General features: G+C 35.9%; 1 protein-coding gene across 1 annotated transcript in view; it reads left to right on the forward strand.

Moving 5' to 3' along the window:
* Positions 1-14,687, forward strand: part of LOC110166351 (poly [ADP-ribose] polymerase tankyrase-1-like) — a 113,992-nt gene extending 99,305 nt beyond the window's left edge. Inside the window, exons 19-29 of the mRNA XM_055153653.1 lie at positions 3,064-3,252; positions 3,723-3,803; positions 3,899-4,085; positions 5,045-5,124; positions 6,982-7,102; positions 7,590-7,687; positions 9,726-9,800; positions 9,923-10,028; positions 11,099-11,285; positions 11,695-11,851; positions 12,677-14,687. Coding sequence (XP_055009628.1) covers positions 3,064-3,252; positions 3,723-3,803; positions 3,899-4,085; positions 5,045-5,124; positions 6,982-7,102; positions 7,590-7,687; positions 9,726-9,800; positions 9,923-10,028; positions 11,099-11,285; positions 11,695-11,851; positions 12,677-12,763 — 1,368 coding nt within the window. The 3' untranslated portion in view covers positions 12,764-14,687. The remainder of the gene's footprint in view (positions 1-3,063; positions 3,253-3,722; positions 3,804-3,898; positions 4,086-5,044; positions 5,125-6,981; positions 7,103-7,589; positions 7,688-9,725; positions 9,801-9,922; positions 10,029-11,098; positions 11,286-11,694; positions 11,852-12,676) is intronic.
* Positions 14,688-15,025: the final 338 nt, after the last annotated feature.

A 15,025-nucleotide genomic window follows, 5' to 3' on the forward strand; every position in this document is an offset into this window, starting at 1 on the left:
GAAGTGTTGGCTCTTGATTGTTTTGTTTACTTCTTGTTTACTATATTATGTAAAATTGACCCTTGAGAGCTTTAAACCATATATATATATATATATATATATATATATATATATATATATATATATATATATATATATATATATATATATATATATATATATATATTATATAATGTAATCGTGTAGCAGTGTAATAGTGGTTTTTAAGTTAACAACCACCTTTTACATTTATTTCAGTATTGATTGGCAATTCTAGGAATGAAAGTATCACAGTGGAGCATTTCCTATGTTACCACATGACATCACAATGTAGAACAGAGTGTTTTCTGTATGAGAGAAGAACACAGCCTACATACATACATACATAAATATTGTGTGTTAAACATGTGTGAATGAAACAAAACACAACTGCGGCTATGCAACATGGATCAGAAAATAGAGTAATATAAGCCCTTTAAATAACTTAAAATAAATACAAGATCGATTATTGGATAGTGTACGTTAGACGACAATGATAAACGATCAAAGCAACACTGTGTTCTGGAGGTGGCACATCACCTACATGGTTCCATGGAAATAGAAAGTTAAAACTATACATTCTCCATGGAAATATATACATTTTATGCCATACTGTGGAATATTATAGCCAAAGAAATATTTCCATGGAGACAAACAGGTTTAGTAAAAAGATCCAAAAGGAGAATCATGACTATTTAGTACTACTCGTACTGGTACATACTATTACCCAAGTCATTTACATATAAACTAGCAATTGGAGATGGGTTAGTAGACACTTATATAGCGATTAAATCCCAAAGAAGGTTTTATTTTTAGAAACGAGCACAGCTAATGCCCAGTAAGCTCTCGCAATGATTTTAGGCCAACGTGAAGGACCTATTTTGATTGTTTTCTAATATCAATATATCAGTAGGAATCATTTTAGATATGGACAGAACCCATAATTCACTTAAATACATTTTGTGCTTTGGCCTGTTAGATAGTTATTGTCTACGACACCTGTGGATCATTGTGCACATTTTAAATCACACTATTGATCTAAAGGAAATAATAATAATTGATCTAAAGGAAATAAGTAAACATCATCACAACAAAGAGCTGGGAAGTTGTCAGCCCCTCCTGTGGATAGCTGCTGATCATGCTAGCGAGCCACGATATGCGATGCTGCTGAATCCTATGGTTTAAGAAGATAAAACTGAAGAACGAATTACAGATTAAGAAAAATACAGAGCAGTGGGTGTATGCCTGTGGCTGTGAAAACAGGGCCTGATAGGTAATATGGCGTCTTGACAAGTGATGATTGCTCAAATATGAATCACTCCAAATTCAACTTCGAGGGGGCAAATGAGAAGGAAAACCAGCTATAACGTGGTTAAAAGATCTGAAAACATTTTGCATAATAAGTCTGCTTTAAGGCAGGTGTTTTGAAGCTAATGACATTCCAATGTGATGAGACATAATTCGGTTCCAAATCTGAAGTCTTTCTCGTGGACATGGCATAGCAAATTGCAAGTTTATCTATAGTCTATGTCTCTGTGTCACAAACTATCATTGAGAATAGTTATGAGTAAAAGTATTAATCATTAAAGAAGAGCTGAAGTATAAAACATTAATCAAACGCCCATTGCCCCACATCTGCTGGCTCCTTCCTCAAAAATGGAATCAGTGTGTTGTCTATATAGTTCCTTTCCGCCTGTATAGCTTGGCAGTGTTCTTCTGCAGTAGAATAGTGGTGGAACACATGTCGGAATGAAAAGTTGATGAGCTTTGTGTCCGTGAGACAAACACGCATATACACATTTAAGCATCTCCTGCTGCTCCTCTGATCCGAGCAACATTGAATTTGACATAGAGACAAGAGACAGACAGGAACAATCAGAAAGAATAGAAGAAGGAGCGTGCAACAAAAGGGGAAAACTCTTTGTCTCTTCTCTTGTATTTTGTCTTTTTTTATTTTGATTTAACATCCAAAAACAACTTGAATATCACTTTTTTTTTCCTTTGTATGAAATTTTTGTATTCTGTCGCTTTGTAACTTAACATTCATTGTGTAGTAAGATAAGCATGTTCTTAAATTTTAGTGAGCAAATAAATTATTTTGAATGTTTAGTTATCACAAGAGTGTCTTTTAGGTCCCATTGTTAATATGCAAAGAATCATTCTATTCAACATAAAAACAAAAGCAAAATATGGTTGTTTATGTGACTTTAATTTATCATTGAGAAAGTTGCACTGGTCAGAAACTAGTGGGATGCTGAACTTATCTGACAATGTGAACGCAAGTAAATTAAGGACTTCACTGTTGTTGGGACCCGTAAACGTCATCGTAAAATCTTTGTTTCTTCACACAATAATTGTTACTCTAAAATCTAATATTGTTACATCCCTACCAGGTGTTTTTGAGCTATAAAACTGGCTATAGTGTGGGACATTATAGACAAAGCAATAACATCTCTATGGAGAGAAGCAGGTGGTGGATCACTCACAAGAGACCTTACATACTGCACCTTTTAAACTTCAGTGTTCACTGTGTAACTTTTTTAGTGTTCCATAGTATAGCATAAACAAATATATTTTGTATTTATTCAGTTACAGAAGGGTTTTATTTCTCAAAACTACAGTAAAAACATGCATTATAACTGTTAGTGGGCCCACCTCTCCACAGATCTGACCTGCAACTTGGTCTGGTGATGTGGCTGGCTTGACTCCATGGAGATAGTTAAATTAAATGCCATACTAAAGAACATTCTAGGAAAAAACACCTTGGAATGGCACAGGTGGCAGACCCTTTACCAGAAAAGTTACGCAGTGCACTTTAAAGTTAAACTTGGGGGACAAAAAATAACTTGTATCTAATGTATGATAGTGATACATTTTGCTCATCATGTTCCATCTTTCTGGGGTCTTACTTTTGTATTATCTTGAACAAAACTTGGCTTGTTTGAAATTCTTGATCACACATTTATGCAGCACGCTTCACACTCATCAGATCTCCCCCGCTGTACACGCTTACCTCCTCTTCTTCTTCTTATGTCGTCTGTCTAGCACGTAGATATCGCCGCCCTGCTGATCAAGTACAACACGTGCGTCAATGCCACAGACAAGTGGGCATTCACTCCACTGCACGAGGCGGCGCAGAAGGGCAGGACTCAGCTCTGTGCCCTCCTATTGGCCCACGGAGCAGACCCCACCATGAAGAACCAGGAAGGACAGACGCCGCTGGACCTGGCAACGGTAACAGATTTTTATTTTTTATTTTTTTTAAGATCTAATATCAAAGTCACTCTATGTAATACATTCAACTTTACTTTTAAGTAAGTGTTAAAAACTTAAGTTCAAAAAAGAAATCTTGATATATTATTACAGGCCCTAACTTTTCTTTGGCTGTAAAAAAATATTGTTTTTTAATCGTTATTGACCAGATATGATATTTAGTGTTATTTAAACTTTATTTAGTAGGCAACAAGTAATATTTTGTAATACTCTTTTTGCCTTATTTGATTAAAACACACCAAGTGCTCTTTTAGTATGCACTTAACAGTTAGATAATATGATGATTATTTTTGTTTATATCACATTTACAGAAATTGCAGTGAGTACATGTGTGTTCAAGTTATATCTTGCATGCTGGCTGTCATGGGATCTGAAATGTGCAAATAGTTTTGACACATTTCCAATCACAATCTCTGTTCCTTTCACCGCAGGCGGATGACATCAGAGCCTTGCTGATCGATGCTATGCCTCCAGATGCCCTGCCCAGCTGTCTGAAACCACAAGCCACTGTGGTGTGTTTGGACATTATCTTAATTTAAATAATTATACTTTTAAAACTGTAAGTAGTAAGTACATCTAATTAACACGTTTTTGTTGTTTTCTTTAGGTGAGTGCCAGTGTAGTGAGCACTGGTGCTGCAGGCGGCGTGGTCATCTCTCCATCCCCATCCCCGTCCTGTCTGTCCGCAGCCAGCAGTATAGACAACCTGAGCGTGCCCCTCAGTGACATCACAGTGGGTGGTGCCACAGGGACAGGAGACGGGGCATCGGGATCAGACAGGAAGGAAGGAGAAAGTAAAGTCACACCACATTTTTATTCTTATCAGACTTAAAGGTGCATTCTGTAACATTTCTGGGTTAGGCCTCATAGGAGATACTAATCCCTTTCCTGAAATCCTCCACAGTATGTCATTACAATTTTTCATCTCTATGGAGACAGGCAGGTGACACCACTAGCCAAATTATAGTTCAGATCTGTGAAGAGGCAAGCCCACTCAGTTTGAATGCATGTTTTTCAAGGAATTTCTGTAGGAATAAAAATACAGATAATAAAAAAAATGCAAGCTATAGCAGTTTAGGCTATGCTGTGGAACATTATTGGAAAAGCAATAACATATTTATAAGACAAGTAGGTGCCAGACCCCCCAATAAAGTTACATAGTGCACCTAATGTTGTAGAACTAACCAGATGGTGCAAATGAGATGATTTTATTGCTAATGTTTTAGTGTTAGTGTCACAATGCCAGAAATAAATGGACTAAATAGACTTTATACTCCATACAGATTCCAATACCCTGATGATAATAAAAAACACTCTTTCTTAGAAAATAGAATGCAGTACTTTCTTTTATATTACCATATGGTCTTACATCTGTGTAATCCCTCAGTGGTCCAGGTAGGTTCCATAGTGGTTCATTGGTGTATACTAATCTATGTGATCTTATACTTTACGATCGTTCTAAAGCTACTAAGGAAAGGTTCATTTCCGTCCTGTGAATGTAACTTTTTTAGTATTGATACCTGCTCAAATTATTTCTAGTTTCAGTACTAGTTTTAGTATCAATAAGCATCAGATTTTCGATACTGACAACCCTACAATAAATACAAGTGCTTCATGTTCTGCTGCTAATGTCACTCCATTGGTTTCGCTCAACTTTAACCATAGACATAAATGCTTACGAATATCCTTGAATCTTATATTTTTTTTTTCGGATTCATTTATTTTTGTTTGTTTCTTGTTTCTTTATCTACAGCACTGCTCGACATGACCATAAACCAGTTCCTGAAGAGTTTAGGACTTGAGCATCTTCGGGACATTTTCCAAAGAGAGCAGGTAAACAACCCGTACATGGTGTTAGTTATATGCTGTTTCCTCTTATTTTCCTCAGCACAGCAGGAGGTGGAAAATAAGTACAAATATAGAACGTTAGATGAGCTGCGGCCACATCTGTTTTAATGTGTTTGTGCTTCACACGCTGTTAATTTCTGAGTTCTTCGTTTGTGCAAATGGAACCCTGGAAGTTGACTATAATGGAGAGCAAATTAAAGAGTGAAGAGCAGGCAGAGTTTGAAAAGAAGATTGAGTTCTTGGAAAAGATACAAAATTTGAAAGTTAGCGGGTTCAAGGCTATGATAACAAACTTGTTATTGTAGGGTGAAGAATGTAGACCGTAATTGCTAATGACATCTCACTTTCTCTTCCAAACTTTAATCATTGATAGCAGGACTGGTGGGGATAAACAGAGCCCACTCAATATAAGCTTATGGTGGTGACTCATCAACAGTAAAAGTTGCATTTTAGATTATTAGAACCTAGAGCAAAGTGGGACACATTTCTGAAATTAAGGGGATATTTTTATAAGTACATGTCTTCAAACTGGCTCGCTAAGGCATCTGGCATCATAATATCAAAACGGATGGACGGAACAGAAAAACAAGTTTTGGCACAAAGTAAAAGGAGAAATAAAATAAAACCCTGTGCACTGTACTGATGAAGCTCACCAACTCAACATGATGCAGTCCCATGTCTATTGGATCAATTACTGGAATTAGGACTGGGTCATATCGTATCTTTGGTGATATACTGTGATATACACTCCCCGTCCAAAATTAAGACACATTTCTTCATTTATGTTTTTTTCTTCCTTTTCACAATTATTTAGATTATATTTTCATTGAAAGCACCAAAACTATGAATGAACATATATAGAATGAAATAAACAAGACAAATTCAAAATAACCCAAAACATTTTAGATTTTTGAAAAATAGCCACTCTTTGCTTTGATCACTGCTTTACACTCTTGGCACTCCTTGACCGTGACAAGGCACACCTTTGAAGTGAAAACCATTTCAGGAGAGTTCATCATGAGGCTCAGTGACAGATGGCCAAGGGTTTGCAGTTCTGTCAACAAAGCAAACTTACTTAGAGGAATTTGAATATAAAATGTTAAAACAAAGTTTAGCTATTTAAATGTTTTTTTTTTTGTTTTTTTTTTCTTTGTGACATAAATAAATCTCTCGCACCACATACTTGATGTCTTCAGTTTGTATCTAAAATGTAGAAAGTTCTAAACAAAAAAAAAACAAAAAAAAAAAACAAGGTGTGTCCAGACTTTTGACTGCTAGTGTATATGGGGATGATATGAGACTGCATCTGATTTTCCCCTCACTTGCGAGGTGAGACAGACAGTTCATTGCTAATTGGTACCACTAAAGCCCAGAACGACTTAAACACTGACTGCGGAGGCTCTACCGATGCTAAAAACTCATAATGAAAGAGATAAGAGCTTATAGCTAGAACTTAAGTAGCCTGAAACAAGTTAGTAGCAATCAATAACATTTATTTATATAGTACACTTTAAAAACAACCATGACTGATGAAGGCCTTTACAGGTTTAGTGTCATACATAAAATTACAGAAACAATAAAATTACAACAAAGATATTCATTGCAGTTCAAATATAGATCATATCTACTCAGTGTTAAAAACAATATTATAAAGTCTTTGGTATATTGTTAATTATATTCACCCTGCCCTAACAGGAATATTTTAAATTTATAGTGCTGACCATAGTTGTGACCTCTTGCTATGTTTATTGATCACTATTGTACATATTTGACATAGCCAGCAGGACTGTGTATTTTTACATTCATTATTTTTATGTTAATATATTTCTTGCATGTGGGCAGATTTCACTGGACGTTCTGGCCGACATGGGTCATGAGGAGCTCAAAGAGATTGGCATCAACGCTTACGGCCACAGACACAAACTCATCAAGGGCATCGAGAGGCTTCTGGGAGGCCAGCAAGGTCAGTCCAGCACACAGTAGTGCACTCACTGGAACATGGGCTCATATGGAGATTTGGAAATACAAACTCAAAATTTAGCACTTCACCGCTGTTCTTTTGTTATTATTTTAAATACTCAAATATTAAGTGAAGATAATCACATAATTTGTTATGATTTAAAGGGGTTCCCAATGGTCTGGAAATGTTTAAGAAAAGCTAAGGACATTAAATTCAATAGATTTTTTATTTCTTTAAAAGCCATATGCAAATGAAATTGGGTTCAAAATGATTCTTAAATCATTTTAACTACTTAAAACTACATTTCAAATGGCCTTGTCATTTCAAAGTTAGTTTTCACTTTTCACAGAGTCATTGCAGTGAGTTTATAACAACAACATTTAGAGATGAGACTGGAGTTTGTCATTCGTGGTAAACCTAACAACAAGCGTGTCAGACACCCAGAATTCACACACTCTGATTTATTTTTGCCAATATTGCTGTGCTGCAGGTGCCAACCCATACCTGACATTCCACTGTTCGAGCCAGGGCACAGTCCTCATTGACCTCTCGCCGGACGACAAGGAGTTCCAGTCGGTGGAGGAGGAGGTACATGTTCTATTTCAGCTAATCTATCCTAATTTCTGCTTTTCAAACACATATTGTACAACACAGCTTTTTATTATCGATACTCAATGCCAAATAATTAGTCCTATCACCCTCCAATCTTGTTCCATATCGGCAAGAGTGTGAGCGCAGCCCTGCCTATGCCGCTCTTGTAAATGAAAGGGGTAATTGGAGACGACAGCAGTTATCAATGTGAATGTCTTTAAAATTAATGAGCACTGTCAGGCTCAACACAAATTTAACGCTCGTTTCTTTGCTTTAATTTTTAATGAAACTGGAAATGACTGACGCGTTCTGTCTGTAGATAATATTTGAAACTACCACTAGTGTACTACTTTTTTGGTTTTAATTATAGCTGATGTAATGTAGAAATGAAAAGAGTCTGAGAAACCTCATAGAACTCATGTGCATGTTATTACTCAAGCCTCTGAAGGGATATAAGAGTTCTAGTGTTAGTTGGTCATATTGTATTCAGTGGTACAGTTACAGGTTGATTTTGTTTATTTGATAGGGTCAGTGCAAATTTTGAAAACCAGGGTTCCTACAAATCCTGGAAATTCTGGAAAATAATTGGCTTGAATTAGAAAAACGGCCAAAAGTCCTGAAAAATCTCTTCCTCCTTTGCGTTGCTGTATTATTTTATTGAAGTAATAGAGACTATTTCTGTCATCACAGTAAAAATGAGCATGAGATTTTGGAAAACCTCCCCTGAAACCACTAAAATGCAGGAAATTGCACTTCTTTTGTACTACATTTCTTGGGAGTTTTTAGTATCCCCCGTGGCATGTAGCTTTTTCAGAATCTTCATAGATTGAATTGATTCTGAAAAATATGCCGTATAAGATTAGAGCATATTTATAATTGCATTTTTATAATTTTATGGAAAAATGTCTTTATACACTTTTACCATTTAACATAAAATAAATAAGCTTTTATTTGATGAGGATAGATATTTTTATAGCTTACAGTGGACGATTCTAGGCCAATAACATGTTCAAGGGGTAAAGAAATGTGACACAGTGCACCTTTAAAGTCATCACCAGTAACCTTACAGTAACCTCAATCAAATCAAAGCTGAATCCTAGAGAAGTCATCTGATGTGTTGTGCATTTAGATGAGGTTTTGTGCAGACCAAGGCTGAGAGCCCCAATCAGTTTCAATCAGCTTCTATTCTCCTCTTTTCTCTGATATCTACAAGACCACTTTACCTCAGAAATCCTGCTCTTAGTCTCATAGCTTGGACAATTTCCATATAGATCAACAATTCATCAAGATTTCCTTTGCTTTCTCCTCATTGGTGTATCAAAAAAGTCTAGAAATGTATGATATCGCTATTGTGGTTTTGGAGGTATGCAAAACTTGAATATTATATTGCCTTTTCTTAAAACGTTTAAAGAAGGGTATTATGCAAAATAAACTTTGGAGCTTTCTGCCATGTTATAACACTGTTTCTTCATCAAAAACATACTGAGCCTATAGAAGTTTTATTTGTCATGCATATTTGAGTATTCTACTAGGCTCCACCTACATCACCCCAATGTAACATGCAGTAGATTTATTAGCAAAATGCACACTGATGCATTTGGGGTTCATTTTTCATAAAAATGAAAATGAAACTTCTTAAACATGTTAATGTGTTGTTTTCAAGAATACAGAATTTTCAAAACAGCAAAAGGTAACATGATGATCTACGTAAATAGGTAATGTGTTAGCAGTTAATACTGCAAGTGTAATATCCCCACATTTGGAAAATAACCTCAAAAGGCAAAAGTGTAATCTTCTAAACAAGTGTAAAGTGATATTTCTGCCCTATTTTTGTAAATGTTATGGTCCATTCACTTTTGTTTGATACTTGAACCAAAATATTTGCACATTTTAGCACAGTCCTGATGCATTGCAGATATTGAGATATTAATTTTAGTCTCTTGTTATTTAGATTATTTACAGATGTAGTTGCAATTGATCAAAATGTTTTCGCTGCACATATTAATTTCACCTCTCATCTTGTTTTACCCAACAGCTCCAGAGCACTATCAGAGAGCACCGAGATGGAGGCAACGCGGGCGGAGTCTTCAGTCGGTACAATATCATTAAGGTTAGCCCTCTCATAAATCATCTAAGGACTTTAGAGCTGTGTGGTCTTTCATAAGCTCAGCATCATCTTTCTGAATGTTAAAAATCAATAAGTTCCATAAATACTCTTCCTCTATTTTCCAGATTCAGAAAGTGGTGAATAAGAAGTTACGGGAAAGATACACGCACAGACAAAAAGAGATCGCAGACGAAAACCACAACCATCACAACGAGCGCATGCTGTTTCACGGTAAATTTTCAATGCGATCAACTTTATTCCAGACTCATGGTCCATTATTAACACTTTTTTTTTTGCATGAAATTAAATCTGACAATCAAAATCACCTTTCTGATTATCATTGTATTTTTGCTATATGGATAAAAACAATGATTTTTAAAACCATCAACCTTTAAATATTTTCAGTTTAATTTTTGTCTTTGCCCCATAGTTTGCCTTTATTGCATATTTTCAGTGTCTAATCCTGTGAACAATCAAAGAGAAATCCAATTACTCACATCATGTTACTGTTTACATGAAATCTCAATAATCTGATAACTTCAGAAATCAGATGATAATTAGATTTTTGTTGTGCAATGTGCAGGTAAACACAGCCACTGAAAGATGCAGTATAAATGTTTGGATGGAATAATGCTGAGAATTCAACAATAAATCCTGTCATTTTAGATTTGCTGTCATTGAACTTGAGTGGCTCCCAAATCTAATTATTCAACTTTTTATTGCAAAAAGGTGATTAATAGCCCTGAGTCATTAGTTTGCTGACAGTGTGTCAACAATTCAGCATTAAATGCCATGTTTGTACTAATCAAATATTTGCTGAGTGAAAAATTGCCTGAAATGTGTCATATGAACAATTGTTCATACTTCAGACACACTTAGTGGCACTCCATAACTATGGCATCGTACTGTGGTTTACTTTTAACCTGTCACCAAATCATCAAAGGTGATGTTTGCAGTGGAAGTCTTGAATGGGGTGCTAGCTATTGTGTCAAAGCACTGCTGGACACTCATCAGAAACAGGAGGAAAATGATATGTGTGACAAAAACAAAAAAATTTACCACGGTATTTTGCAATGGGAACTTTTTTTTTTTTTTTTTCGATAATTGTGCATGCTGGATACAGTCACTCAAATCTAGATTTAAAACGGCAGAACAGTATTCCAAGCCAAAATAATAGCATTATTTAGCATTATTTATTCAGCTCCAACAATCTGTCATCTCTTTATTTTCCAAGAACAATGTTACTCAAACTCTTTGTTTTCTTATCTCGAAATTCATCCTTTCTCTGCATCTCCTTCCAGGGTCTCCGTTCATTAATGCTATCATCCACAAAGGCTTCGATGAGCGTCATGCCTACATCGGGGGCATGTTTGGGGCAGGAATCTACTTTGCCGAGAACTCCTCCAAAAGTAACCAGTATGTGTACGGGATTGGTGGAGGCACAGGATGTCCGACCCACAAAGACCGCTCCTGCTACGTGTGCCATAGGTAAGGCTTTGGGGATAGTCAACAGTTAATATAATAAACATATTTAAAATATTAAGGAATGGTGAAAAACTCTCTAGATGACCCTAAGAGGTTTCAAAAATAAAATAAATTCAGTTTTGTTTTGTTTTTTTATTAATAGATTGTATTTACATTTTACAAAATTTTCCTGGGAAATTTACTTATTTTTGCAGTGTTTATCAACTATTGTCATTTATCACAACTGTCACAATAAATCCAAAAATAAAAACTTAAGGATTCATTGTACAATTGACTTACAAGATAAAAGACTAGAGGCCCATCTAACATCTTCAAATGTATTTTCCCAACAAAATCAGCTGTGTTGTATTTGCTTTATTTTCTAAACTAACTAGGCACAACTTCCTCCTCTTAATTTTCTCTTGCGTTTCAGACAAATGCTGTTCTGCAGAGTGACATTGGGTAAGTCCTTCCTTCAGTTCAGTGCGATGAAAATGGCCCACGCTCCTCCAGGTCACCACTCGGTCATCGGTCGCCCCAGTGTCAACGGGCTGGCCTACGCGGAGTATGTCATCTACAGAGGGGAGCAGGTACATGCCACACTTTGTTGTATCCAAATCTCACAGTAGTCCTCTAATATTTAGTCCAGTCCATTTTCACATTTCAAAACAAAAGAAAACCGATAATTGTATGTATTGGCAGTTTTTTAAAGGTTCTATATTACACAAAATTGACTCTTGTGAGTTTTGAGTTATGTTAGAATGTTGTTACCTCATTAAAACATACCTGGAGTTGTTTTGTTTCACCTTGTTTCACCTTTTTTATTATTAATCTGTCTACCTCTCCAAAGCTCAAAATGCTCTGCTCCATCTGGTGATGTCATGAAGTGTAGTTTTCAAGTTAACAGCTACCTTTTATATTTTGTGCAGTAGAGATCGCCAGTTTCAGGGCAAAAATCATCCAAATGATTACTAGTGAAGGAGTATGGAGTTTAAAAACACAGTGGAGCACTTCCTGTATTACCACATGACTAATGTTGGTTGCATTCAGATGGAGCAAATAGTTATGTATTTATTTACCATAACATTCAACAGAACAGTGCAGTTTTGGGCCAGGTATTCTAGTATACTTTACAGCACAGTAATAATAATAGGACGAACTTAGCTTAGTCTGTTAAAGTGTAATCATGGTAATGACATTGCCAGAGTTTTCCTGAGAGTCGACAGTCTGCAACCGTCTCGCAAGAAGGTTGTAGGTTTGACTCATTATTAAATGTCTCTACAGGGACAAAGTGTACCATTATTAGTACTAAGCAAAGCAGAGTGTAGCCTGCCCATGAGTTTACACTTGTTGATATGATAACCCTTACCTATTGGGGTATTATAACATTGCCAGTATTTTGTTTGTCCTTCCAGGCTTATCCGGAATACTTGATCACGTATCAGATTGTGAAGCCGGAAAGTGTGGCCACCCCTGCTGCCTCTGCCGAACAGAAGTCTTAAGGATCCTAACAAGACCGTGTACTACAGAATATATAGACTCAAGAGGTGTTTTAAACCTCGAGAAGAGCCCTTGGAGCCGAGGCAGACTGAAAACACCAAGGCGATGCGTGGAGGTGGGGCGCATATAGAAAGGAGATTAGCCCAAATATGGAGTTGTGAATCTCTGTTTCATTCTTCAAGGCAAAAACACATTCCTTTGTTCTCCTCATACTCCCTGTCATTTGATATTTATTCTGGAAAAAGTCCCTGGGGCCACAAAGCAAAAATAAGAGCTTTTTTTTTTCATTTCAAGCCCTATTCTTTCACATTATTTTTTCATGTTTAAAAATGAATGTTGTTTGGGAGCAGAGTCTGCTTTTGTTAAAAGGACAAAATGACAATCCAGAGGTGCATTGTATTGCTCAAAACTGGGACCACGATACAATTTTCTACATCACAATAGGTACATGGATCAAGTTACATTTCAGTGCTATCAATATATAACATAATATCTTTATATTTATTTATTTTTTATTTTGTTTACACACATCTGCTGCCTTTCATTGAACTTGCGTACTGGCTGCCTCCTAGTGGTGTAACAAAGGAACAAGCTTAATTACACAATTAGTCAAGACTCTATTTTTTAGAATGTGAACAGCTTGCCTCCAAATCATCCAGTAGGTTTAAAGATGTTGTGCCAGATTTTGACTGTCTTCAAAAAGCAGAACTAGCTCATTATAAATTGTCGGTCCAGATTTTTTCCTCACTTACCTATATGCATTCTGAGCATCCTAATTATTCACATTGATGAGTTTATAAGAGCTTCTAACAGCTTTCAGAGGCAAGACACTAGAACTTTGCTTTGCCTTCATGGTAATGCTAACAACTACTAGTATGCAAAACATGCACTTCCTGATGCTTGGACAATTAGATGCAGACAGTATGCAGCTGACTTATTTTGACTTTAAGAGCTGTTTATACAATATATCTGTACTGGGGTGAGACACATTTTGCTGAAATACATGGAAAAAATTAGGCACAGCCACTTTAAGCATAGAGGCTAAGGTTTAATAGTTTGATGAAGAACGGCCAATAATACACAAATGTTTACTTTACACTACCATAATTCACCTCACAGTTATTGAGTTTTTTTCAGTGTTTTAATATGATGTATTTATTTATTAACACTTAAATATCACACTGCTATGGGACCACACTGGTTTTCATTTTGATTTCCACATTTCTATAATCCATCGTGAATTGCCTTAAACTTAAACTATATATCTACAACACTTTGACACGTATCGTTATTTGTTGTATGGGCTAGGCTAGGTCAAATCCTTGATCAGGGTGCCTCTAATACATAATGTGAAGTTAACTTTGGATTTTGCTGTGGAGACATGGGCCTAGTATTTTGAATATCAGTATTTCTTCATAGGCGACCGTGTCTCAAGGCAGCATTTGATCTAGCCGGGCAGTAGTTGGCACATTTAACTTTGATAAAATAGACTGAATCAAAGTGCGCTGAGTTATGCCATTAAAATAACTTCACGAGAAAGGAAATGGGGTAAAAAGAATTCAGATCTAATTGTGATAATTTTGAGTGAGATTACAGAAATGACCAGAGCAGGTGGACAATTTAAAACCCTGCTAGATAGGCCTTTTATGAGATATGTTAAACATTATTTTCATGTAAAGACTTTAATGTGACTACTCTTTGGAATTGTGTTGTGTCTGGTTTGTGTTTTGCTGGACCGCGGACCAGGCAGCCATTGTTGTGTAAATATATTGAGAGAAACGCAGTGAATGTGCTCTTCAAACTGGAGTGATAAAGGCGTTCTCTCTTCATCATGTGTATTCTGTGTACAGATGTACAGTCTGACAGCTAACATGTGGAACAAACACTTGTACAGAACAAAATCCTTAATAAATCAGCTCAACTGTGTCTCCTGTGATTTTTTTGGACAAATAATACCTTCACTATTTAGAAGGGCTATTTAGCTTTAGCTGATGCACCTGCAGAAAACCCACAATTCCATAGGAAGTGCAGATAGTGACTAATCATTTTTAAACATAGGCCTACTAATGTCTCTGCTATTGTTTGTTTTATTTGAGCATAAGTTAAAAAAAGAAAAAATAGATATATACATATAGAAACATTCTGTTCATAATACTATTTTTGTTGAAACAAATATAAAATGGTATAAATAATGAATAATACTTTTTTTTTTATTAATTGTTTATTTGTTAATAATGTCTGACATTCTAAAAATAAGCAGAAAC

The sequence above is a fragment of the Boleophthalmus pectinirostris genome, unplaced genomic scaffold (assembly GCF_026225935.1).
Source record: "Boleophthalmus pectinirostris isolate CB_2022bp ecotype Guang Dong unplaced genomic scaffold, ASM2622593v1 HiC_scaffold_18, whole genome shotgun sequence".
NCBI lineage: Eukaryota > Metazoa > Chordata > Actinopteri > Gobiiformes > Gobiidae > Boleophthalmus > Boleophthalmus pectinirostris.